Here is a 24,998-nt window from a genome sequence, read left to right as displayed (position 1 = left end):
CCAGGGGTTGACTAACATTAAGAACCGCTGAAACACTGTCCCCATCGACCTCATTATCGCCCTCGTCATCATCACTAATAGGCTCAAGGAGATAAGTATCCGTATTCTTCTCCTCCTGGCTTGCCTGTATCTCTTCATGTGAGAGATATTCATTGATTAGCGCTCGTCGACCCTCTTCAACCTCAAACCTTGATGTACACATAAACATCATTAGATCTTGAATTGTTGATGGGTTTAGAGAACCTCGCAGTAGTGGCAGACATCGCGGGCGGAGTTAAAGAGGCGCTCTACACCTGCTCCCGTAGCAGGTATAGAAAGCACATCGTGCAAGGTTTGCAAGAGCGGGGAATTGATGCTGATGATCCTTCCAGAAAACACAGGTAGGAGTTCGTACAATCCCTAGAATCAAAGTTAATATAAGCTAGACAATAGAGAGATTCTACCCACTTACCGCTATTAAGGTATTCCTTTAGCTCATCATATTCACTAGGTACCAGGGGCTGGGAACTGTCTGCCACGCATTCCATCTCAAGCTCTGAAATAGTCACTACAGATAATTGGGCTCTTGATGTTGATTGTGCATCCGAATGGCGTCGCTTATAAGATTGAAAGTAATCTTCAAGACTTGATCGATAGATTGCACGCCAGTCATTATCTGGATCATCCCAGTCCTTTCCTTCAAAGAACTGAAGCTTTTGTTGCGGCGAGAGAATAGTGCCAATTGCGTAGAGATTTTTATCAATTGTGTCAGTCATACTATAATAGTACGGAAGCTTCTTCTCTGCCGCTTCAAGAGAGGCAAGCATGAGCTGCTTCCAAGCAACCTTCTTCCGTCTTAACGCACATTTCGACTTTTCAAGGTGGGTGAAGAGTTTGTTATAGATACTGATGATCAGATGAATACTAACATCCTTTGTCTTTGAAAGAAGAGTTGTGAATTTGAAGAAAGGCTGGGTGATCCAAGGGATATATTCGATCTACTACTAATTCGGTGACTCTGTCGCCATTCTTCTTGACTTAACGCGAAGTGATCTTGATCATACTGGGAACAAAACTCATCGAAGGTTGCTTGAGCCGTTTAGCACGTCGGAGCATTAGAAAGGTGGAATTCCAGCGAGTGCGGACATCCTAGATTGGAACAAGCCTTGGCTCTTCAGTCCGAAGGTTGTATAATGACTCCCGCTGTTGTGGGCTTGCATTGATATAGACAGCTAGGCTTCGGACCTAAATAAGAGGAGTTAGTATATTAGAAAAAGTATAATAATAGGGACATACCTTATTTTGTGTATCAATGATTTCTCTTTTTTGTTGCCTAGCACGAAGAGATCGAACACGATCATCAGACCAATATATCTCCGTACTCTCATTCTTTGGAATTGCCTTCATCTTGCCAAGACGGTCATTCAGCCTAAGCTGAATAATATGGGCAATACAAGGAACTCGAACAATTGTGGAACCATTATTGAGTTCAAGGGACTGCAATGATTCTTGGATGCTCGACATCATAGTGTTGTTATTTGATGCATTATCAGCAGTGCCTGCAAGCACTCGATCTATAATCGTATGCTACTGAAGGAGCTTCAAAACAATATCACTTAGATTCACACCTGAGTGGGATCCAGATAAAGGTTCAAATCCAAGAAGGATCTCTCGATACTCCCAATCCTGGTCAAGAAGTTAGCCAGTGACGGCCATAAAGGCCTGTCGAAAAGGAGGAAGCTTCTGTAGGATAGATTGCTGCTGTTCTTGAACATATCCCCGTAGCCGAGACCGAATTGTTATCGCAGAAGGAATCTCCGGTTGTGTAGGGGCAAGTCGAGCAAAGGCAATAAGCTCCCGAGACTCTGGATGTTCGATAAACCGGAAGGGGAGACGTGATAGGGCAAGTAGTTGTGAAAGCTTCTGTTCCCATGCTTCCTGTGTAAAGACTGTTGACTTGTTTGGTGCGTTCTGCGCCTATTTACCATACAAAAGTGCATAATACAGTTAGTCGTCGATGTCCGCACAGATTGTTGAGAACGCGGGTTTTGTCATTTTTAGTTAGTTAGAGATCCCAATATATCTGTTTTTGAATATACGTTGTCGTACTGCCAGATTTCTGTCAAAGTGTTCATTTGTAGAAACAGGGCTGGAAGAGGTTAGGCGTAGAGCTCGGCACCAACCGCGGTCTGACCGCTGCGGTGCGGTTAGGTAACCACGAAAACGCGGTTGAGGTTTGGGATTTTCCTAACTGCGGTCGGTCAGGCCACATCCAGAAACCGCACTTGGTTAACTGCGGGTAGACCGCGGTTTGGCAAACAGGCCAAATAGCTGAGAAATTTGTAATCCTAGATCTAGATTCTACATAATACAATCGAGTCAAACAAGATTTCCTTAACCTGATATATGAATATCGCCAGGAACTGCCATGCTAGATCTTGCAAACCAAAACAGTTGTTAACAAGTGTCTGAATTGATATCAGTCAGCACTTTTATGCGTCTTAGCTAGACCTCTGCATAGCCCACAAAGCCCATAGCCCAACCCAACCCAACCCACGAATGGGTTGGGCTTTGGGCCCATCCTTCGAGCCCATCGGTGGGTTATGGGCCCAGAGTGAAAGCCCACAGGGCCCATTTCGGCCCATAATGGGCCCCCATTATTCACCAAACAATATAAACATACCAATTTATCGCAGCTGCATAAGTAATGCATTTTTCCCTGGTTTTTTTGGGTATTCCAATTACCGTCTAAGCCGTACATGAACCATCTTCTTCTTCTTATAAGCTTATATGATTGATTGAGAAGATATTAAGTGATAGATGCTAGGTGGTTGAATTATATTAATAATGCTCATACATATCATCCTCAACTCGCATCCTCTTCCTCCCTGATGTACGCTGCTGAGTATGAGTACTCGGTAATTGTGGTGCAGTAGCATCATCATCATCTCCGTCAAGACTGTAGTTATCAATATCTATCAAATCCCTAGATAGATCACCCTGTTCTTCAGTATCACTAATCTCATCAATCTCAACATCATCCGGCGTCTCATCCTTCTCTTCCATCAATGCGTCGATCTCATTAGAAGTAAAGAACTGCTTCAATTCCTCCGCTTCCTGTACATCAAGGTCAAACTTAGATGTACAGAGGTATAGCATTAGCTCTTCGATGGTGCCCGATTTCAAAGAGCCGCGGCGATAATGGCAGATATCGCGTGCAGTATTAAACAGACGTTCCACACCAGCACCCGTTGCTGGGATTGCAAGATAATCCCGTGCAAGTGAAGCGATAGCTGGGAAACGAGATTCATTCTCTTTCCAGAATGAGAGCGGCTCCTAATCAGTTATATCTATAGGGGATTAGTAGAGGGACACCCCCACCTGTAATGGGACACCCCTTTCAGTAATGGGACACCCCCTGCCTGCAAATTCTGGCATCTATTCACCGCTCTTATCACCGCTTTTCTATCAACTTTTGTAGATTCTTAAAGTCCTCTGGCGGTACCTGTATTTACTATATAAACTCCTAGTAAAAATAAGTCACCTAGCAGGTGGAGCGAAAATTTCAATTATAGCTAAGAAGTCCAGTTTGTTTCTTAATTATGGCTCGCACTTTCGAAATCCTCATTCTAAATCTCAAGTCATTTCTCTGCTCATTTTTCATCGCATTTTACGCACTTAATATCATCAATATGGCCTCATTAGGCCTAACATACCTGATGTCGGATTCTGATGTGGAGCTTATCCTAGATTCTCAGCCAATAATTACCTCTGAGCCCCTACCAAGCCCCGAACTGAGCACCCAGCAAAGCCCCGAACCGAGTACCCAGCGAAGCCCCAAGCCAATACCTACACCGAACGCCCCGGGGTACATACAGCTTCCGCTACCTCCGTTAAACCAGCAATTCAATACACCAGAGGAAGGGGCCGAGGTAGTCAATACGTTTGCGCGCCCATATGGCTATGCGGTGACGATTCGGCGTTCTAAATATACTAAGAATGGCGTGAAGAAAACGGTCTACCTTTGCTGTGATCGTGGGCGCGCAGTCAAGTATGAAGAAACGGTCAAAAAGCGCCGTACAACAACCCTTGCACTCGGATGCCCCTTTATGGTTGTGCTTCGGCTAGATCTCCAAACTAACCTTTGGCATCTAACAATTGACGATTCGAAGTCGAAGCATAACCATCAACCATCGCCGGCATCAACCCACACTGCACAACGGAAGCTCGATCTTACCCATAAGAGCGATCAGGTAGAAAATGGGCTTCGGCAAGGACATACAACGCGCCAGATTCTTACTGAGATACGTGAAACGGATCCAGAAAGTGTGCTCATTCCCCAGGATATCTACAACGCACGGAAGAAGCTAAGCCAGCTATTTCTTGCTGGGCGTACGCCGCTTCAAGCACTATTGATAGAGCTTCCTAAGGATGGGGGCTGGATTTTCAAGTATGAACTTGATGATCAATCTCATGTTTCTGCGCTATTTTGTATGCATAAATCTAGCATTGCGATGCTTCGAAAGAACCCCTGGGTTATTTCAATGGACTGCACATATAAGACCAATCGATATGGGCTCCCTTTGCTTGATATTGTAGGCTTTGCGGCTACTGGTTCAACCTTCCACCTTGCATTTGCATTTATGAGAGATGAGAAGGATGATTCATATGAGGTATAATACCCCCAAGACACCTAATCGATTAATTTTCTAACATATTATACTATATACTTTAGGTAATGCTTACCTGCCTAGCCGAAGCATACGAATCCCTCGCTCTCGCCCCTCCCAGTACGATCCTTACCGATAAAGAAGAGGCGCTTATCAAGGCAATTGAGGTCGTTTTTCCCAGCACTAAGCATATGCTCTGCATTTGGCATATCAATATGAATATCCTCAAGAAGGCCCGCCCAATACTCGCTGATCAGGTAGCACAAGCCCGCCGCGAAGCCCAGGCTAATACCTCCCGCAAACTTACCGCCGCCGAGCGCAACGAAGACCGTAAGAAGGCCGAAGCGGGGTGGAAGAAGATGCTACAGCGCTGGAACCGCATTGTGTACGCGATTACACTCGAGGAAAGGGACCAGCAGTGGGCCAATTTCAAAGAGCGATATATAGACCCCCTTTTTGCGCCATTGTTGGATTATATACAGAAGGAATGGCTTGATAACTGTCCCCGGCGGTTTCTTCATTGCTATACCTCGCGATACCTTCATCTTCATGAGATTGCTACTTCTCGTACAGAGGGTGCGCATTGGCTGCTCAAACAGGATCTCCAGACAAATACACAGCCCACTGCGTGCGACGCAGCCACGGGTTCGCTTCGTCTCGCTGGCCAGCTTCAATCCGGATGGGCTGATTGATGTGCTGCTGGTACAGCTCTTCCATCTTGTCTAGCTCCGCGTGGATCTGGGACGCCTGCTGAATGGGGGGTTCAACTGGTGTATTCTGGTCCGTACGGCGGCCCTGCACGTGGATGTAATGTCTACCCGTGCCGTGGTTAAATGCCTGTTGGTATATCACCGTGCGGCTAAACTGCTGGACCCGCTCTTGTGCGGCTTGACGGGCTGCGATACGGGGACGACCTGTGCTACTAGCTGGTGTCCAACCGTGTGTCTTACGCCAGTGCTGTTTCATAACGTTGATACTACGAACCACGTAACCACAATCTGATTCTTGTGCACATAAAATGCCATCGGTGTGCACGGTTAGTCCGGGAATGGGTTGGTTTACCGTGGTGAGCACTTCCCAACGTTCGCACTCCTGGACTCTGTCCCACTGTTGGATGGCATGCTGTAACTGCCTACCGGTGGGCAACCCTAATCGGTGTTGGGCTCCTTGCACATGATGGCTGATCTCACTGGGCCTAACACCAATCTCACAATCCTTGCATGTAATAATGGGAAATTCCCCCGGTTTGGAAAAAAGTTAGTTTTCCATGTTGTGTGTAGATATATATGTATAGATGTATGCAACAAATATCAAAATTGTACAACAAACTGGGGTGGATGAAGTGGTCAAGTTTTTCCAAAATTCAGCTGGACGATAGCTGGGACTTCTAAATACCCCGGACTTTCATCTTAGCCCCGTATTCGTCTAATTGAACTTTGGACTGATCAACTTGTTAACCCCAATGTTGATGTTATGGGTGGTTTGACTGCGGTCGCATATCCACATCTGCGCCCTCACCAAAAAAACCCCGGTTTATAATCGTATAAACCTCCACTAATACTGGTCGAATTAACTATTAATTGGGATTATACAAAATTCACTACGGGAATAGAACTCCTGATAATCAGAGTATGATCCGACGCCAACTACAAAAACGAGTGGGGGTCTGAGAATTAAAGCGAGTGGCCGTGGACCCACTTTTTTTCTCCCATATAAAAATGCAAAGCCCTAATCGGAGTCACGGTGACTCCCCCCTCCCCCATGGGATAGGGCGTTCAAAAACATATAAAAGTATAAGCTTCCCCCGAGGGCAGAGTGTAAATCCATCGGACTCATGAAGATTAAATCCCTTGGACCCTTGCCCACTTTTTCCCCCCCATACTGAAGAAGTCCGCCCAAAATCCTTTGGTGTCCAAAGGAAACACCCTTATGGGTTAGGGTAGTTTTCTTTTTTCTTTATTCCCCCCCATTTCTTCAAGTATAGCACTATGAATTGCCTATATAGCCTATAAAGATTAACTCGTCAAGAAAGCCTCACTATATGTATGGGCTCCAAGGTTAACGCATGAGATCTTATCAGCCGCGTAACATCAAAAAATCCCCAGAATGTTCGATTTTCGAACCGCAATTGTGCACACTACAGAATATTTATAAAGAATTCATCAACAAAACGCTCTTCAGAAAGACATCTGCGTCGGCTCGTTCCAAGCCTATCCGATATTCTCTCATGGCCTCTTCTAGCCTTTCTTGTCGGAACAACTCATTGCCTCGCTCTTTATAAACCGAGCCCATTTGAAATCAGCCGGTAAAATTGAAGAATTTGTATATGTGCGATCCGAAGGCCTCTTTTATTAAGTACGGGCCCGTTGAGTAGCGAATTGAGAAACAAATTCGAGACTAAACAAGAGTTAATCGCCCTTCCAACAACGCAACACACGCGATTTCAAGTCCGACCTACACGTGAAAACACTTAAGCTCTGTTTATCGATGGGGCATGTCATCGAGATTGGATGCTATGGGATTGGCAAGAAAAGGGGGGCTGATCGACTTCAGGGGGTCGGATTAAGACATTCTCCGGGGCCGTTAGTAAGCTAACTTGATCACCTTCGGCACATTTACGACTCGACCGCGAAACAAGAGAAATACCGCATTGGTGGCCATCAGCCACACCCTTTCAACCGCCTCAACGTCTTTTGAAAAATGTGAGTAACCAATAACTGCACCCGAGTTCTGTAAGCTAAAAATAAGAGGGAAGGTGGACTTGTTACAACACCTGCCATTAGACCTGGCTGAGAGCCGCGGTCGAACCTCACGAAACTAACCTGAAATTCCATTTGGGCGGGTCAGGTTCCAGGATTTGGAACCTGAGGGCGGTTCCATCCAAGGACCGAACCTCATCAGGTTACCCGCGGGTGAACCTCAGGTTCCACAAACATGACAGACAGGTAAAAAACGTGACTATAGGTCAATTGCATAAATCATGTAGAAACAGGCTGTATTCTCTTGTAATTGTAAGCCAAGACTTCATGGTATCGAATCTTGTTGTACACATATACAGCATGATATCGCGAATAGTCTCTGGGTTTACCGACCCCCGGCGATAGTGGCAAACGTCCCGGGCAGAGTTAAAAAGACGCTCAACTTCGGCACCGGTCGCTGGAATTGACATGATATCACGGGTAATCCTTGCAAAAATAGGGAACTCTTTCTCATGATTTCTCCAGAATATCCGAGCAGATTCATCGATAGTGGCTAAGAAGGTTAGTATTTAGATTGGTTTATTAAGCTCACTCACTTACCACTCTGGATATATCTAGTCAGCTTGTCGTGTTGCGGACCGGTTGATTGCTGATACTGTAAGGAATCGCCCTTACAGGCCCTCTCAAGCGCTGATTTGGCTGATAATAACATACTATCAGACTGTGTCATATTGTAATGTTGCCAGAGTGACAATAATATGACTCGAACACTAAGACAAACCACAATCCAACGGACAGTTGAGTATGAGAAATAGAAGCCCGGTGTGGAGATTATGTACTATAATCGAGGGAGAACGGTAACTTGAACGAGAGTTTTGAAAAGAACGAGAGTGGTGAGTTGTGGGAGTGAGGTGAGTTGAGGGAGAGTATTAAATTGAGGGAGAGTGGTCATGTTCGCCAGTTCAAACGTGATACACTGGGCATAGTATACATAAGTTGTTGGTTGAACACTAACTGCTTTTCGAGAACGAGGCGTAGTAAACCAATCTCCGGATTATCGAGCGAAATTTTCGATACTATAGGCAATCCAAGGGTTTCTATCTACAGCCCGTGGCCTCTACAGGTACGAGTTTCATGTAGCTGATCTGAAGGTCTGAATTATACTTTCAATTGAATTACTGGGAACTCCGTTATAGGAGAGACCTCTGAACAACAACAGGCTATAAGCCCGAGAGCAATATCTCAGGTGCCGTCTCTACTCATCTAATAATCATCTGAACTCTGAACCATCTTAATTATATATCTACCATTTCAGAAGCAATGCAGGTCCAGTCGCCTACGGCAGAGGCCCAAGGACACAGGCCAGAAGCAGAAGGTGGTATTGAAACCCAATTGACATGTTAAGGCAGATTCGCTGACCTGCTATTGGCACAGTGTTTAACCACTTTTATCAAAACTTTACCTTTCAATCTATCTTGAGTCGTTACGATCCGCCTGAGAATTCCGAAGCAGAGATAAGGAGAATGCGGGAGGTACTTACGCTCGCTGGGAATAATTATGACGAAAGCTTTCCAGCAACCGTACAAGCCACTGACTTCTGGTACTGGTGTGTATTGAGACCGGAGATATGGGACATAGTTCCGGATCAAGCTCTCTGGAACGAGTTCACTTGCTGGAAAGCTTTCGTCATAATTATTCCCAGCGAGCGTAAGTACCTCCCGCATTCTCCTTATCTCTGCTTCGGAATTCTCAGGCGGATCGTAACGACTCAAGATAGATTGAAAGGTAAAGTTTTGATAAAAGTGGTTAAACACTGTGCCAATAGCAGGTCAGCGAATCTGCCTTAACATGTCAATTGGGTTTCAATACCACCTTCTGCTTCTGGCCTGTGTCCTTGGGCCTCTGCCGTAGGCGACTGGACCTGCATTGCTTCTGACATCACCATTGAGGGTTGTTGAGCCTGCCCCAACATGCTATTCGAATTAGAGGAACACTTTGCTTCTTGTCACTAGCTAACACCCAGGTCAAGTACCGAAGTTTGGCTCTTCCTAGGGAGGTTCAAGGTTCTGCTCCTCGAAAGACGAGAAATTCGGTTTTCTCTTTCCGTGGACAAAAGTACGACCGGTCAAAGCTGCCTGGCCAAAAATACATATTCACTTTGTTCGGCACGGTCCACTTTATTCAGCACAATACGCTGTGGCAGGTTCCTGAATAATCAAGTATCGGCAATGCTAACTTGCAGATTGCACTTGCCTTTCCTCTCCCAGATTACTCGGCCATTTCACGTGCGACTATCTTAATAACCCCTGTGTCTCCAGCTCTTGTGAAATGCCCACAACTTAATGTGTTATAACGGATCGCGGTAATGTATCAACCTTCGGACAAATTTCGTAATTGCTTTTTTCAGGATACTAATCGGTCTTGATTCGTTACACGTGTGGTGACTCACCCCTGAAAGTGACAGGTCATCTGGGATTTTGTGATGAGTTCGAAAATAGGTGACTATTTGTGATGAGAAGGGTCGAGCAGCCCTCATCCGCCTTCACTTACATAAAACTTTGCGACCTTTCCTAATTTAGCTGTATAATTCTGCTGAATCATCCTCATAGATTACCGTTATCAAACAGTGTTTTCGTTTCAACATTAGGTTTACGAGATATTTTCATACATGCCTCAGAAATTCGAAGAAACTCACTCGTATTCTGATTAATCATAGTAGGTGATGGTATAAGTACAGAATTGTAATATCTTAAGATATTGTGGTGGTTCATTATTATATAAATCTACAGTTCTGTAGTATCGGCGTCGAGAAATATATATTCTTTATGTAGGCAGGTGATGCATACTTTACATCTTAACAACCACCATTTCAATTCTTGGCATTTCCCCTACAGTAGACTTAGTATATCAATACTAATACATAGTAGGCTCACTACTATAGTTTGAATTTATACAATAAAAGAGCTTTATGAGAGATGAGTATAGTGCTGACGTTTCAAACATGAGAGAATTCTTGTTGATTCCATACTAGGTTTGGGGGGGGGTATTGGACTCACCGAAAAAACGAGGGCGGATCTACGATTTGAGGGCGGCTTGCATATGTTGAGGGTGTATTGCGGGTTTATTGAGGGCGGCCCGCATAATTCGAGGGCTGATTCGAGGGCCGCCCTTAACCAGCCCTCGGAATTATACCATTTAGGAGAGGGTCCCTATAATAAATGGGTCATAATGTGATACATTATATTGATCGAGGAAGCAGGCCTAGTTTGAAAAGAACATTGAATTCGTTTGTTAACATAGGTAGATTCTTTAGTGCAAAGTAGGTCTCATCCAACCATCTAAGCCCTACCTATCTTCTAGTTCCACACAGTACGAAAGATCATTCAGTATTAATGTCCCAGTTATCTCTATATTCGGATGCCTACCCATCATCTCTTTATGAAGGGGATACGATTGACGGTCTCTCCTTTCCGAACAACCAATTCCATACTCCTGATATCTTAGGAAGCCAGCAAATAAGTAGATCAGTATCCAGTTCCGGGTTTCTTACGCCAATTGCCCCCCCTTCGGTTCCTCCCTCACTCGAGCGTGTTGGTCCTGGTCGATCTATCGAATTCGTTCTACAATCCGATATGTCAAAGGATGAATTTGTCGCTTGGTGGTTGGATACTGAGTTTGGGCGCAAGAAACGGCTTCATTGGAGTGGCAACCGTACAGCAGCTTGCTGGCAGCACTTCGATCAAGTTGCTAATGCAAAGACTGGAAAACCCGGTGCGAAATGCCGTCAATGTCATAAAGTCCTAGAATATCCAGCGAATGGACGATATGGAACGACTGCACTTCATCGGCATTTAGCTGGATCAACTTGCCGTAAATTTACTAGCCAAAAGTCCAATATCAAGGGTTTACTTGAAAATGCGGTATGTTTAAACTAGGATTTCGGGGTTTTGTTTTAGGGGTTTCCACTTATTCTCTTTATTTAAAGACACAAACCGCGTCAGCTACCCCGACAGCCTGTACGCAAGAAGTATGGGAACACAAACTATTGAAACTGCTTTCCCTTTCACGCCTCCCCTTCCGGTTTATCGAGCATAACGAATTTCGTGACGTTATCGCATATGCTAGACTTGCCCCAATACAACCCCAGATTCCGTTCTGCGAAAACAATGCGGTCTCGCCTGCGGGGGTATGTCCAAGAGCAGCAACAGTCTATACTAAAGCAGCTTCCACCTAGTGTAAAGCTTTCGCTTGCATTGGATTGCTGGACATCTCCATTTGGACAGGCCTTTATGGCAGTCACTGGCTACTTTCTTGATCAGCACTGGGAATACAGAGAGATCCTTCTTGGATTCGAACCTTTATCTGGTTCACATACAGGTGTGAACCTAAGTGAGGTGGTATTAAAGATCTTTCAGCAGCATGAAATCTCAGATCGAGTGCTTGCAGTGACAACTGATAATGCGTCAAACAACAAGACTATGATGTCGAGTATCCAAGAATCATTACAGTCCGAACTAAATAACAGTTCAACAATTGTGTGAGTTCCCTGTATTGCCCATGTGATTCTGAATGATCTTCTTGAGAAGATAAAGGCAATTTCGAAGAATGAGAATATAGAGATAAACTGGTCAGAGGATCGTGTCCGTTCTCTTCGCGCAAGGTAACAAAAACGAGAGATTATCGATACACTAAACAAGGTATATATTCCTGACTCTAGTTCTTCTATTTTCTAACACTCTTGCTTTTCTCTAGGTCCGAAACCTTGCGAGATATATCAATGCTCGTCCACGGCGGCGGGAGTCATTTCACAATCTCCAGACTGAAGAGCCAAGACTTGTTCCAATCCAGGATGTTCGAACGCGCTGGAACTCAAGGTTTCTACGATCAGGACCACTTCGCAAAATTTGGCCTTGACCACGAACGGTGTGGTGCAACCTTCTGACGGAATTGCTGAAATTCACGGGTTGCCGACCGTACCTGGCCATCTCTGCCATTTCGACCAGTGCCGCTACCGCACAACCAACACTGATTGTATGCGACAGCACTATAATCAGCAGCACCAATGGCAGATGTCTCGACAGGGAGCGATGCCTGGTACCAAGGCTATTTCCAGACTCTATTCTCTCAGCGGCAAGCCATGCATTATTTCGCCGTGATATTATCCGATGCGATTCCCCGGGAAGAATCCACATATATATCTCCACACGCCAACGCTCCACACAATGAAGAGTCTGCTCTACCTGCTCCCCTACCAGCTGCCTGGGGCCGAAACAACAGTCTTAATCTTACCGCTCGTGGTCCTAAAGGCCGAGATGTAGCGTCGATGCGCGGAGGCTGAAACCCCGGGATTTTCTACATCGCCTCCACGTGGCGAATGAACATAACCGGGTCTTGTTCGACGAGTGCCCATCTCCCATCACCACGGTCTCGTACCGCGCGGCTATGGGACTCCTCCCGCTGCTACGGCAGTTAGCTGTTCAAATGATATTCCTAGTGGGTACGATGCCAAGATTTACTTTGGGCTTTGGTTTTGCGTTGGGCACTGCGGTGTGGGTACGCCACGGGACTATTAGAGTATAAAGCCTATATGTATAAAAAATGCTGACTATATTGCAGTGCGCCGGACTGAAATCCCCCCCATGGGATAGATATATAAGCAGATGCCTGTTTCAAAATCATAATTGAGATACAACAGCGTTGGACCCACACGCCACCAACCACGACAATGCTACTGGAAGCCAACGCGACACAGTGGGCAACTTCGTTGGCGAGACAGCCACGTCCAGACACAAAGCCGATGAAAGTAATGCTTGCAGTTAGGGAGTTGTGTGACCTCGCCGCTCAGGTGTTGCAGACAAATAACGCAACTCTCGTCCTGATTGAATTTGGTTGCGAGAGGTAATTCAATTTTCACTCTCCCCACAGTATCCAGAACTAACTTTGTAAAAGACCTTTCTGAAGATGTGACTGATGGTAACAAACTCTGAACAAGATCAATTGCCGCTGTGTTTTCTGGCTGAAGTTGTCGTGCTCTCATGGCCACTAGAAATGCTCGTCGGTGGTCACCAAACTGATGGAAACTGTTTGCACATTTCAAAAGGCTAGGCCATCTATTCTCCGGGTGATCAGTAAATGCGATATCGAGACGAAGCGCCTGCTCCGCAGTTTCGAGGGCTTCTTGAGCTTGCTTTAGATGAGCATGAATTTCGCACAAGGAAGCCAAAGTTTCAAAACTTATATTCGCCCATCCAGAAGTATTGGAACCACGTTGAGCTTCCCACTCAGATAGTGAGTATAAAGCGGCGTGGTAAGCGTTTTTGGCTGCCTTTGCATCGCCACTTTCCATATTGGCGTGACCCTTGTCGACAAGCATCTTAGAAAATTGCAGGAGACGTTCGATTGGTTCGACTTCAAAAGTATTCTTGACTTCCTCTCTCCCTTTGTAGACCTTCAGGTGTGATGGCGTCATCATACTTTGAATTATATCATTCGTGGCCTCGGATGCTTCGCTTGAGTTTTCGATGACAATATTCTCCACTCGAAGGTTCCGGCGGACGTCACGGTCGCGAAAATTAATCCAGTTCAAGAATCCGATCGTCATTTCTTTCTCAGCCGGATACCGAGAGTAGAAATAGTATTGTCCTTTAGGCTCACAGCTGATCTGAATCGAAGGTTTGACAGCAGGTGATATGTCTTTGAAAAGGTGGTTTCCAAAAGTGGTACCCTGAGATCCGTTTGCAAATATGCCATGAATCAAAACGATCTGACCATCGCCTTTAAGATGGTGTGGGATGCATTGCATCTTATGAGATTTCCAATCCGCCCTCTGGCAAGCTGAAGAGCAGTATCTTTTGACTTGGCACTTCGAACAGCATGAGTTTGCTTGTCCTTGACAAGCAGCGCATTGGGTCATGATGGAAGGCAGTGTCTACCGTTATAAGCTGGTAGAGACCATGTGTGAAGAACGTTGGTTCGGTTCAGGGGAATCGCTATGGGGGCGGTGAGAGAGGAAAATTACTCAACACAGTCAACTTGGTATTCGGAAAGTTACATGAGCCGTCTGAGACGTTACCTTTTCGTAGTACAGTACTGACTAGAATATTCTGTCACAGTGATGTTATGACGCATTGACTACTTCTCTTACATGCCCCCCTTACGGTTTTGTTGTGAGGATCTCTCGAAAGATTATCCAGCTTAGGGCTCCGAAAGGAATAAAGGAATGCGAATATAGGTCATATTCATATTCATATTCGCATTCATATTCTTTTGCACGCATTAATAGTTTTCCCGTAACACCGGTTTTCGTATTACCGAAATACATGTTCACTTGAATTTTGAACGGGATTTCATCAATGGTCTCTGTCGGTCACGCAGAAAAATCTAATTTTGATTATACAAAATTTGTTGCTAACACTGTATACATTGTGTTATAGGGCTCAGCAAGATCTAATTCTCCGATGTGATTTCTTTCAGAGATCTTTCATAGGCGTGCGTCTAGGTTTGGTGATAAAAAGATTGTTGGCAGAAGGTTGAGCAAAATTATATATATCTACATACCGTCTTTTTATCTATAAGCTGTTCCAGCTAAAACGACGACCATAACTTCTTCTATGCTCGTACGATCTGCTTCAAATTTCGGATTTGACATGACTTTGACCATTGACACGTAGAAACGCGTTTATCATGCAACTTTAAGTCACTTTCAGCCCAGGTCACAGATTGTTTACCACGAAAGCAGTGAGTGGGGTAGACAGATAGAGTTCAAACTAAGTCGTCCCACTTCGATGGGCTTGCGCCAGATGATACCCGTGTGACAACATAGTTGACTTGCCCCGTGTTGGTTTCAATCTCAAGAAGTAATAATTCCCGGCCTGCGAGAATATCAAGGATTGCGGAGTGATACTCAAGGTGTGCCACTGTGCCGTGCGTCATTCCAGCCATGACTTCAAATACTGCCACTGGATAAATGCAGAATGTCATCGTCACCTAACCCATTTTGCGAAAGACGCGTGGTCTTCTGCGTCGTGACTACAATGCTTTGAACAATGGCATGGCTACCCTACTCCCTGAGTCATTGGAAGCGGGCATTCGTGCGATAGAGATCGTCTGCTCCCCAGCACTCTCCGAGGCTAGAGTCACCGAAGAGACTTCTCAATCCGAGCGCTCCTTGAATGTTCCCAACTCTCCGCCCACTCCGCTAGGCCCCGCGCTATTGGGATTTTCCAGCAGCCAGAGTAGCCCGCTGCCGAGCAAGAAACGAAAAGCCAGATCATACTCTAGCTGGACCCTCGAGCATTTCTAGGTCACAGAACTAGAGAACACCTGGCGTCGAAAGGGTGGACCGCCAAAAAAGGATCGACTGCTAGTCTGTTTCGCCACAGCTACACAGCAGACTTGAAAACTAGCGGTGAGTGGGTACCGCTCCGCACGAATTTTCGAACTGTTCGAAGTTCGCGAATTTCCTCGAATCGAATCGAATTCGAACTTTGGGTTGGGGGCTTCGAATCTATGGCCGATTGATTCGACAAAATTCGCGAATTTCGAACCTCTCCAGGAATGGTATTTAATTCTTTGATTCCATAGATGAACCAGGTCGAAGCAACCAACATATAAGATCACAATGGCCAAAGGAGTGCTCGTCAAGGGTAACCTTGAGATACCGGTGAGCAACAAGACCAAAATTAATGGCAAAGCTAAATGGCTTTCCACATGACGACGCTGTTCATGAGATCTATTGTTGTGAAATAATAATAGAGTAAATAGCATGAAATGAATGCCTCGTTACGGCAGTCCTTAAAGCATTGGGCCCTTCGGGCGATAAGATTCGGCGGAATTCGTGACACAATGTAGGCTCAAGCGGTGCGTCTGAAGCGTATCAAGTCGGTAAATCATTGCCAAAATTACTGTGATCTAGGTAGTTTGGCTAATATAATGATTTCGGTCGATCGGGGAAATCGACCTGTTTAAAGGCTCGAACCTGCTGACATATTAGGCGTTGAGGTAATAGGATATATCTAGTCACAACTGCGATCATTTAGGTCTTCAGAAGCTCTTCGAGTTACGGGAGGAGCCTTCGTACTATTCGTACCTATTGAGTTCCTGTTAGACCAAGAATTCCGTGGTCAGTTTTCGACCGCCAGACCATCATGTCGTAGTACGTCCCTGGGCTTCCTGAGACTTACGCTATTGGAACCGGATACGTGGACTTCCTTTCGCGTATTTAGTAGTTCTAGGTCGGAAGAACAAAGGATAGCGAGGGACATGCAAGTGCTTCAAAGCAATTCCTACCACGGCATTCTATCATTGCATGGCAGCTTTGAGTGAGGTGCACCAATTTTCGTATCGGCCTATCAGGGCCAACTTGGCCTCTGCTTGATATAAGTAACCCGTGTGCCCGCTTATATAGCAACTGAAACCTTTGATGTCGCCTGTGGCTCCCGAGTGTTGCCCACCAGAATGCCACTCTCCACCCTGGAGTCTCTCCCGTGCGAGATTATTGGGACGATTTTCCTTGATGCTTTTGAGGTCAATCTCGCACGTGCTTCCAATGTGATCGCGGCAGTTGTCTCATGAGAGGCGGTCTATGATATTTTCATGGTTCAAGCGCTTTCGAATGACCCACAGGATTGCTTCCGCATGACCCACAGGATTGCTTCCGGCTGCGGCCCTCTGACAGTGAATCCATTTATTGCGATATGAGGTGTATCAAACGAGACTATCAAGATTGTCCGTGGTTTCAGTCGGAACTACGATTGGCCGCCTATCGCCCTTTACTGGTCTCAGATCAGAGGGTACTACAGCAAAAAGTGATGGCATGTCGCTGGTTCAACATTCATCGGTTGAAACGGGTTTTACCGACGTTGCTAGCACTGACACTGGATGCTATCATGTGGCAAGAACATCTCCGATTTCCCTCTAAAGAAGTGCAGCGGCGAGAATGGAGCGGGGCTTCTGCGATTGAGACTTTACGAGCACAGCAGATATGTACAAACGATGGCTATCCAAAGCGACTTCAGGTCATGGATCATTTTGCCATTGAGGCTGAATATATTGCGCCAGAGCATGGGCGACGTCACATCATCCGACCTATCCGTCTGTTTCTGCTTCCAAAAAAGGCATTACATGGCTTATGGTCCGATGAAAAAGTTGACCTTCTCGTTGCCCTACGCCGGGCGTTTGGGAAAAGGTTTGCCCGGCATGACCTCTCCTACTCCGCCATGCGACAGCAGACCCTTGCTCCAGTGTTTTCCGGAATGGCTTCCTTGCAAGGTATTAAGAATGCCATAGCACAGGGTAACCGTACAGCCCTTCTCTACCTGCTGGATATCAGAGAAAATTTCCGACCGATAACGCCAAATATCTTACAACAAAGTCGGTTCTCGGATCAACTATTGAAACCGGCCATTCACACACGTGCGCCTGACTTTGACATTATTAACCTTCTGGTTCGAGCCAATCCATCATTTGCTCGAGGCTGCAACTTGGTCAAATGGACTATTGGTACCAGTCTTCCAAGGAACGTGACGGAGACTCGGTTGCTCTGTTGTTGTCTCCAGCAATACGGCGCCGTGAGGGGTCGAGGCTCCCTTTCTAGAGCACCGTGGTCAAATCCAGCTTTAGAGTGTTCTTTTTTGGGGCGAGAACCTTGGTTATAGAATCAGGTCATGTTTCGAGGATTAATGTTGGTTTCCTCCGTATTCAGGCAGGTTTCCAAATGTAAACCAGTCCCAATCAATACAGACGGCATCCTGAGCCCTCGCCATTACCCTCATGTCTGGATTAATTATCATGACATCTATTTGGTACAAAGAATCAACACAATCCAATACGAATTTTATTTCTTAGATATTGACGCCCTCAAACAGAGCCAATATATAGTTATCACCTAGTTTTAGCTCGTCGAAGTGAATCTGAAACTGCTTAGGTGCGGATTGAGAGCCAGTGAAGTGCCCAAGACGAGAAATGATGCAACCCTGCTCAAGTGGGATTCCCTATCCCATAGGAGGCGGCCCATTGAGGCTGAGTTGGCTTTACAATACATTCTTTACACGTATTTGGTAGATTTGGTTGGTTCAAGAAGAAGCCCCACACCCCTGAGTTGGGATTTTAAATATATCTGAGTGTGCCACGTAATATGGGCTCGATTTTGATGAAATTTTGTAATGTTCTATTTAACTCATATCCAAAGAGTTTCACCAAATAAACCCCCGACCCAGCTACAGCGTCAGGAATAGACGACCGAAAATTAGCGTCCAGTATGGATCATACACGGGGTGGGGCGCAGTAGACTGATTCTTGGGTTGACGTCGCCCCTTGTGCCTGATGGACTTCAAACTTTCAGAGATTATTAGAGGTTAAATATATCGTAGCTAAGCCTCAACTCCTTCACCCAGGTAGACCTTATGTAGTAGTCGAATCAAGTATGAGATATAGTTGGTGAGGTAGCCGAAGTGGACACTGCCTCCTATTGTAGGTTATCGTAATGATTAAGGCTGTGGCTGGCCCGACTCTCATGTCTATGGATGGCCGGCCCATGCGTCTACGGCGGATACCACCTCCTTCCGAGGGGGACAAATCCGAATTGAATACAGTTTGAGTATATTGAGACATGGGGCAGTAACTTACCACATAGATAGGGGCTACCCGAGCCGTGGATCGCAAGAGCCGAATTTGGACTCCGGGTTGGGGCTCCATTGGTGATTCCAAGTGGGGCCTTTGTACCTTTTTATCGGCCCAATCTACATCTGATATGGGTCACGTGAGCCTCTGACGTATGAGTCAGCGATGGGCCCCGCGGTCCGTGTCAATTATGCCTTAATCACTACGATTAAATAACGTATTACACAAGCGAGCCGCCCACCCCAAAACGCCATAGTAAATGCGATAGATTACAACTTGATATCTCAACAACATTGGTCTATAGGGACTCCTCCTTATAGCTTCCTGCTTTCTAGGCGATACCTAGCCTCTTAATAGAATTTAAAGAAAGTTTATAATTTTATAATTTTATAATTGCGATATATATATTGCTAGTTTTTAGCAACGTAATTTTCGGTAATTTTTGAAATGATGATATTATAGCATCCTACTGCCTTTAATATTGATACATAGTGCTAATAAGTCTTATCAATGACTATCGACAAATAAGGAGATACAATCATAAGTTGGTTGTTGAGATATAAATGGAGAATATATCGCATTTACTATGGTGTTTTGGGCTGGGCGGCTCGCTTGTGAAATACGTTGAAACCATAAATGTACTAAACCCCCTTGGGGAAACCACACGCCTTATAAAAAAATGCTGACTGAAATGTAATGAACTTCATAAAAATTCCCCCCATGGGATAAGAGGTCGTTGGATACCAAATGCCTGTTGGAAACAGGCATCTCCCCATCGCAACCATCAAAAACTAACAGACGAAAGCATCTGGTAGGAAGAGCTGCGTGCGGCAGGTGAGACAAGTGTTCTTGTTCTTGCGAAACCAGACTAGGGCACAAAGCGAGTGACACCAGTGCCCGCAAGAAAACAGCACACTAGTTATCCCTTGCTTAGACGATTGTTTGCTGCAACCGGGGCAATCATCTCCAAAATTCCAAGAAATGGTATCTCTATCCGATACATCGATCAAAGTGCCTTCATCCGACCTCCAGCTCGCCTTAATAAATGGGTATTTCCGCAAAGCGTTCACACTCCCATTATCCAACATTCGGAGTAGGTGTTTGACCTCGGGTCCATCTCCACCCGACGACTCGCATTCCAGAAGATAGCGGTATGACCTTTCAATGTCTCCAGTTCTACCTAGAATATATTTGCTGCAACGATAATAGGCTTTGTGGAGTGTACCTCGTGGAAAATCATGGGTGCGGGAAAGGAGCCCGTCTTCGAGAAGACTCGCTTCGCTGTCACAGTTGATAGACCCCTCTGATCTTATCCCGACGAGAACGATATTCATCAACAAAACGCTCTTCAGAAAGACATCTGCGTCGGCTCGTTCCAAGCCTATCCGATATTCTCTCACGGCCTCTTCTAGCCTTTCTTGTCAGAACAACTCATTGCCTCGCTCTTTATAAACCGAGGCCATTTGGAATCAGCCGGTAAAATTGAAGAATTTGTATATGTGCGATCCGAAGGCCTCTTTTATTAAGTACGGGCCCGTTGTGTAGCGAATTGAGAAACAAATTCGAGACTAAACAAGAGTTAATCGCCCTTCAAACAACGCAACACGCGCGATTTCAAGTCCGACCTACACGTGAAAACACTTAAGCTCTGTTTATCGATGGGGCATGTCATCGAGATTGGATGCTATGGGACTGGCAAGAAAAGGGGGGGCTGATCGACTTCAGGGGGTCGGATTAAGACATTCTCCGGGGCCGTTAGTAAGCTAACTTGATCACCTTCGGCACATTTACGACTCGACCGCGAAACAACATCCAACTTTTTGAAACAAAATTTTACATACAGGTAGTAGCACCTAATTTAATAATGTCTTTGGATTCTGAGCTGCATATATTATCCCGTTGTGTTGTTATGGTGCTCGAAAGTTGGCAACATTTTGTAGAGTTGACCTCGGCGAATATGGATTGGGTGGGGCGCTCGAGATGTTCGACCAATGATACGTTTCTGGGCACCGGATTTGGCCAATCATGAATTTTCTGGACTCTGCCAAGAAACCAATGGTAAGCACATGTAGGCCAAATGCTGACCCCACCTTTGTTGATAGATCTACTCCTAATTTTTGAATTCATAATCCTTGTAAACCCCCTATTAACTAGCTGCGTAGTCTCATCGACCTTGTTACAACAAGCGAGAGCCACGCCGCGCGACCAGTTCTACACCAAAATCCGCCACCATACATTGTGGATCGTACCTTGTGTCACGATCTAGACATGACAACTGTAGTTCTGCCGTTATTGACCGCCTGCCGGATTTGTGAATTTGGAGGATCGTGTTTGCATGGTTTGCAGAAAGGCCCCACAAAGGACCTTGTGCCAACCAATCCTTTTCTTCTTTCTCTTCTACTCTCTGTACTGTACTTAGTATTCTAGTTGAAATGCACACTTTTGCTGAAAGAATTGGCTGGTAACACCTTGTGTACCGGCCTTGACATCATCGCGCCGCAGGCACAAAAAAAAAACACATGTCAATTCATTGTGTTTATCTTCCTACTTCTTCTAATTAGTTTCTCTCAAATCATACTTTGGAAGTCCATTTCCTCTTCACCCGTCTCCTTCACCTCCACTGCCAATTGGGACGGCCAAATATTCCGCCGTCCATATTCGACCGTGACCCACCCCTCCCATCTCATCTTCCCTCGATCACCAACTTAATACAATCTACCACACTTTCTCGCCCACCCTCGCCACATACAATGTCCTACCCAATCCCTCCGCCCCTCAGCCCCGGCGGCGGGGCTGGCGGCGCACCCTCGAAACGCGAAAAGCGACGCACCGCGCTCCAGGAACTGACGGGTCAGTTCAGTAATAACCGGGACATCCAGTTTCGTCAGCAGTTGCACGCACTCCAGCGTGACATGACTCTGATTAACAATGCTGATCCCTACGTCCCTGGTCCGCTCCCGGACTCGTTGGTGAAGCTGTGATACTCGAAGAAGATGCGTGCAAAGGAGTGGACCAGGCCTCTGAAGCGCTGTGGCACGCTCGGATGGGACATCTGAACCGGGGAGACTTGAGGGTGGTCCTCCGGCAGACCGGCACTCCGTACCGACCGCTGACGCAGGCGCAGCTGCTGGCAACGCCGCAGTGCCCAGCGTGTATGTCGGGTAAGCAGCATCAGAAGAGGAACTCCCGCGCAAGACGGCCACGTCTGCATTCAACGAGAATTTTTGAAATGATCCATTCGGACATCATGGAGATGCCGATTGCCAAAGATGGCTCCAGGTACGTGATCACCTTTACTGACGATTATTCTCGAGGCTCGTGGGCATATGCCACGAGATGGAAGCATGAAGCGCTCCAGAAGTTCCGACAATTTGAGGCCTGGGTGCACCGACAGTTCGGCGCCCAGATCAAGAGGTTCCTCACCGACAATGGGAGAGAATACTTGCCCGTCGGAACACACCTCGAGTCCCAGGGAGTCGAGTTTGACACCTCGCCGCCATACTGCAAAGGGCAGAATGGTCTGGCCGAACGCACGAATCGCACTATCCGGGAGCGGATCAACACGCTCTTGTCTGATGCGAAACTTCCTCCTTCCTGGTGGACCGAGCTCTTGGACACGGTGGTCTATCTGAAGCTGCGCGCTCCAGCATCAATTTTGCAGAAGAAGACGCCGTTTGAAATTTTACACGGGAAGCCGCCCTCGCTGTCGCATCTGCGACGCATTGGCTCCCGTGCCTGGGTATTGATCCCGAAAGAGCATCGAGCGAAACTCGGACCTCGATCATCCGAGTGCCGATTGCTAGGTTATTGTGAACCAAACCAGTACAAGCTGTATGAAATTCATTCAGGGAAGACAGTCTTTTCCCGTGATGTCGAGTTCGATGAGAGGACCCCTGTGGCGCCACTCATCGAGGGGGAAACAGGCAACGACCTCCCGGACAACGCTCCTCGACCACCTGCCTTTTCACCAGTGGTGCCACCTCCATCTAGCGCACTGCCTACGCCACCAGCATCGCCTCCAGACTTGGCTGAACGACTGAAAACGCCGACTCAGCATGTGGAAACACTTCCACCGGTCAATCCAATCGAACAGGAAGCAGAGTCCACACAGGACCTCGGCTATTCCATCTATGGCCGCAGAAGAAGACCCTCACGGCGCTTACTGGAATCACTTGGCAAGGTGTACACCGCAGGCGCACTGAATACCACATCTGCGCGCACAGTCGATCCGTCGACTTTCCACGAGGCCGTGTCGTGCCCGAATCATCTGGAATGGGGGGCAGCCATCCAGAAAGAATATGCGTCTCTTCTCGAACACGGAACATGGGAAAAGGTTCTGCGAACAGACGTACCCGCCGGAGATCATGTGATTGCTGCAAATGGGTCTTTAAGACCAAAGCCAACGGAACGCGCAAAGCGCGACTGGTCATCAAAGGCTACCGGCAGAAGCACGGCATCGACTACCATGAAACATTTGCTGCGGTGTCACGGATGGACTCGGTCCGCTGCATCATCGCCAGCGCCGTGTCACGAGGATGGAAGCTTCACCAATTTGATGCTGTCACTGCATTCTTACATGGGGACGTAGACTCTTCCATTTACATGGAGTTGCCCGAAGGCTTCGAAGAACCAGGATATGTTTGCCGGCTTCTTCGTTCCTTGTATGGACTCAAGCAGGCCCCGCGGATTTGGTACCAATGCGTTCACCGCGTCCTGGCCGCTCATGGCTTCACCATGGCACAATCGGACAACTGCGTGTTCTATAAATCCAATTGTGTGATCTGCGTCTACGTCGATGACTTTCTCGTTGCTGCAGCAACCTCGCACGAGATAGACCAATTGCAACGAGCACTGGAAAAAGAGTTCCGATTGAACGACTTTGGAACTCCACGTTCGTTCCTCGAAATCCAATTAGACTACCATGCCGACGGAGCCGTTTCCATTCACCAACACCAGTATATCCAGAAGGTTCTCTCCGATTTTGGCATGGAAACCTGTCAGACGAAATCTACCCCTATGAATCCCAAGCAAGTCTTGAATCGCCGTCCAGACGAAGAACCTCCGGACGAGGAAACAAAAGCACGATTCGCAACCGCCATCGGTTCATTGATGTATCTGATGGTCGGAACGCGGCCGGATATTGCGTTTGCGCTGGGCACGTTGAGTCGCTTCACGTCTCAGCCACAATCGCACCACCAGGTCGCCCTGCAGCGATTGCTTCGCTATGTCAAAGCCACGCAATGCCATCGCATTACATACCGCAGTGGTCAGTTGATCGGATACACAGATGCCGACTTCGGTGGCTCCGTCGTCACTGATGGGGCATATTCCACGTCTGGCTATGTGTTCCAACTTGCAGGCGCACCAGTCTCCTGGTCGTCCAAGAGACAGGGGGAAGTGGCCACGTCTACGACTCATGCCGAGTACATTGGACAATACAATGCCCTTCTACATCTGCAGTGGCTCCGCACCTTCCTAGCGAAAACGCAAATGTATCGGTCCCCGGTCACCAACATCATGGCTGACAACCAGTCCGCTATTGCCCTCTCGCGCAATCCCGAGTTCCACAAACGGACCAAACATTTCAACGTGAAATTCCATTATCAGCGAGCAGTGCTGAATGCTAGCGAGATTGGTCTTCAATATGTTCCTACTGAGGAACAGGCCGCTGACGGTCTTACCAAGCCGTTGGGACCTACGGCTTTTGCCAAGTTCTGTAGTCTTCTAGGAATCGAAGCCTTGGAGACTCGGAGGCAACAAACGTGACAGCGCAGGCGCTCTTTCCACTTTATTTTCCCACGAAGGTTTTTGAGTGGTTTTACCGAGGCTTGCCTGCACAGCGTTAATCCAGTATCGCCTTGCCAGCAAAGCGATCCTGAGGGGGAATGTTGTGATATGATGCTGGGGCAGATCAGGAACCAAGCCGCACCGTCGGAATTAGCTCCGAAGTGTCTATACAGACGACCAAGTTGATTGGAAATCAACCTGGCTAAATTGTTGTATATATAGGCTCATGTATCCCTCTGAAATA

General features: G+C 46.7%; 5 protein-coding genes across 5 annotated transcripts; 3 read left to right on the top strand and 2 right to left on the bottom strand.

Moving 5' to 3' along the window:
- Positions 1 to 3,671: 3,671 nt before the first annotated feature.
- On the top strand, positions 3,672 to 5,145 carry N7471_010602 (transposase; the record flags this gene model as incomplete). Its single annotated transcript, XM_057283321.1, has 3 exons — positions 3,672 to 4,652; positions 4,715 to 5,034; positions 5,097 to 5,145. The coding sequence occupies 3 exons, from the start codon at positions 3,672 to 3,674 to the stop codon at positions 5,143 to 5,145; spliced, it is 1,350 nt and encodes a 449-aa protein (XP_057132300.1).
- A 7,265-nt stretch (positions 5,146 to 12,410) lies between these two features.
- N7471_010601 (uncharacterized protein) lies at positions 12,411 to 12,686 on the top strand (the record flags this gene model as incomplete). Its single annotated transcript, XM_057283320.1, has 1 exon — positions 12,411 to 12,686. One exon carries the CDS (start codon positions 12,411 to 12,413, stop codon positions 12,684 to 12,686), a length of 276 nt encoding a protein of 91 aa, XP_057132299.1.
- A 390-nt stretch (positions 12,687 to 13,076) lies between these two features.
- N7471_010600 (uncharacterized protein) lies at positions 13,077 to 14,150 on the bottom strand (the record flags this gene model as incomplete). Its single annotated transcript, XM_057283319.1, has 1 exon — positions 13,077 to 14,150. The coding sequence occupies one exon, from the start codon at positions 14,148 to 14,150 to the stop codon at positions 13,077 to 13,079; it is 1,074 nt and encodes a 357-aa protein (XP_057132298.1).
- Positions 14,151 to 15,109: 959 nt separating this feature from the next.
- N7471_010599 (uncharacterized protein) lies at positions 15,110 to 15,289 on the bottom strand (the record flags this gene model as incomplete). Its single annotated transcript, XM_057283318.1, has 1 exon — positions 15,110 to 15,289. One exon carries the CDS (start codon positions 15,287 to 15,289, stop codon positions 15,110 to 15,112), a length of 180 nt encoding a protein of 59 aa, XP_057132297.1.
- A 109-nt stretch (positions 15,290 to 15,398) lies between these two features.
- N7471_010598 (uncharacterized protein) lies at positions 15,399 to 15,650 on the top strand (the record flags this gene model as incomplete). The annotated part of the gene is made up of 1 exon (XM_057283317.1): positions 15,399 to 15,650. One exon carries the CDS (start codon positions 15,399 to 15,401, stop codon positions 15,648 to 15,650), a length of 252 nt encoding a protein of 83 aa, XP_057132296.1.
- Positions 15,651 to 24,998: the final 9,348 nt, after the last annotated feature.

Source organism: Penicillium samsonianum, assembly GCF_028829775.1.
Source record: "Penicillium samsonianum strain IBT 33392 chromosome Unknown utg000006l_segment0_segment0, whole genome shotgun sequence".
NCBI lineage: Eukaryota > Fungi > Ascomycota > Eurotiomycetes > Eurotiales > Aspergillaceae > Penicillium > Penicillium samsonianum.
The sequence above is the reverse complement of the archived record's forward strand: the minus strand, read 5'-3'. Positions and strand labels throughout refer to the sequence as shown.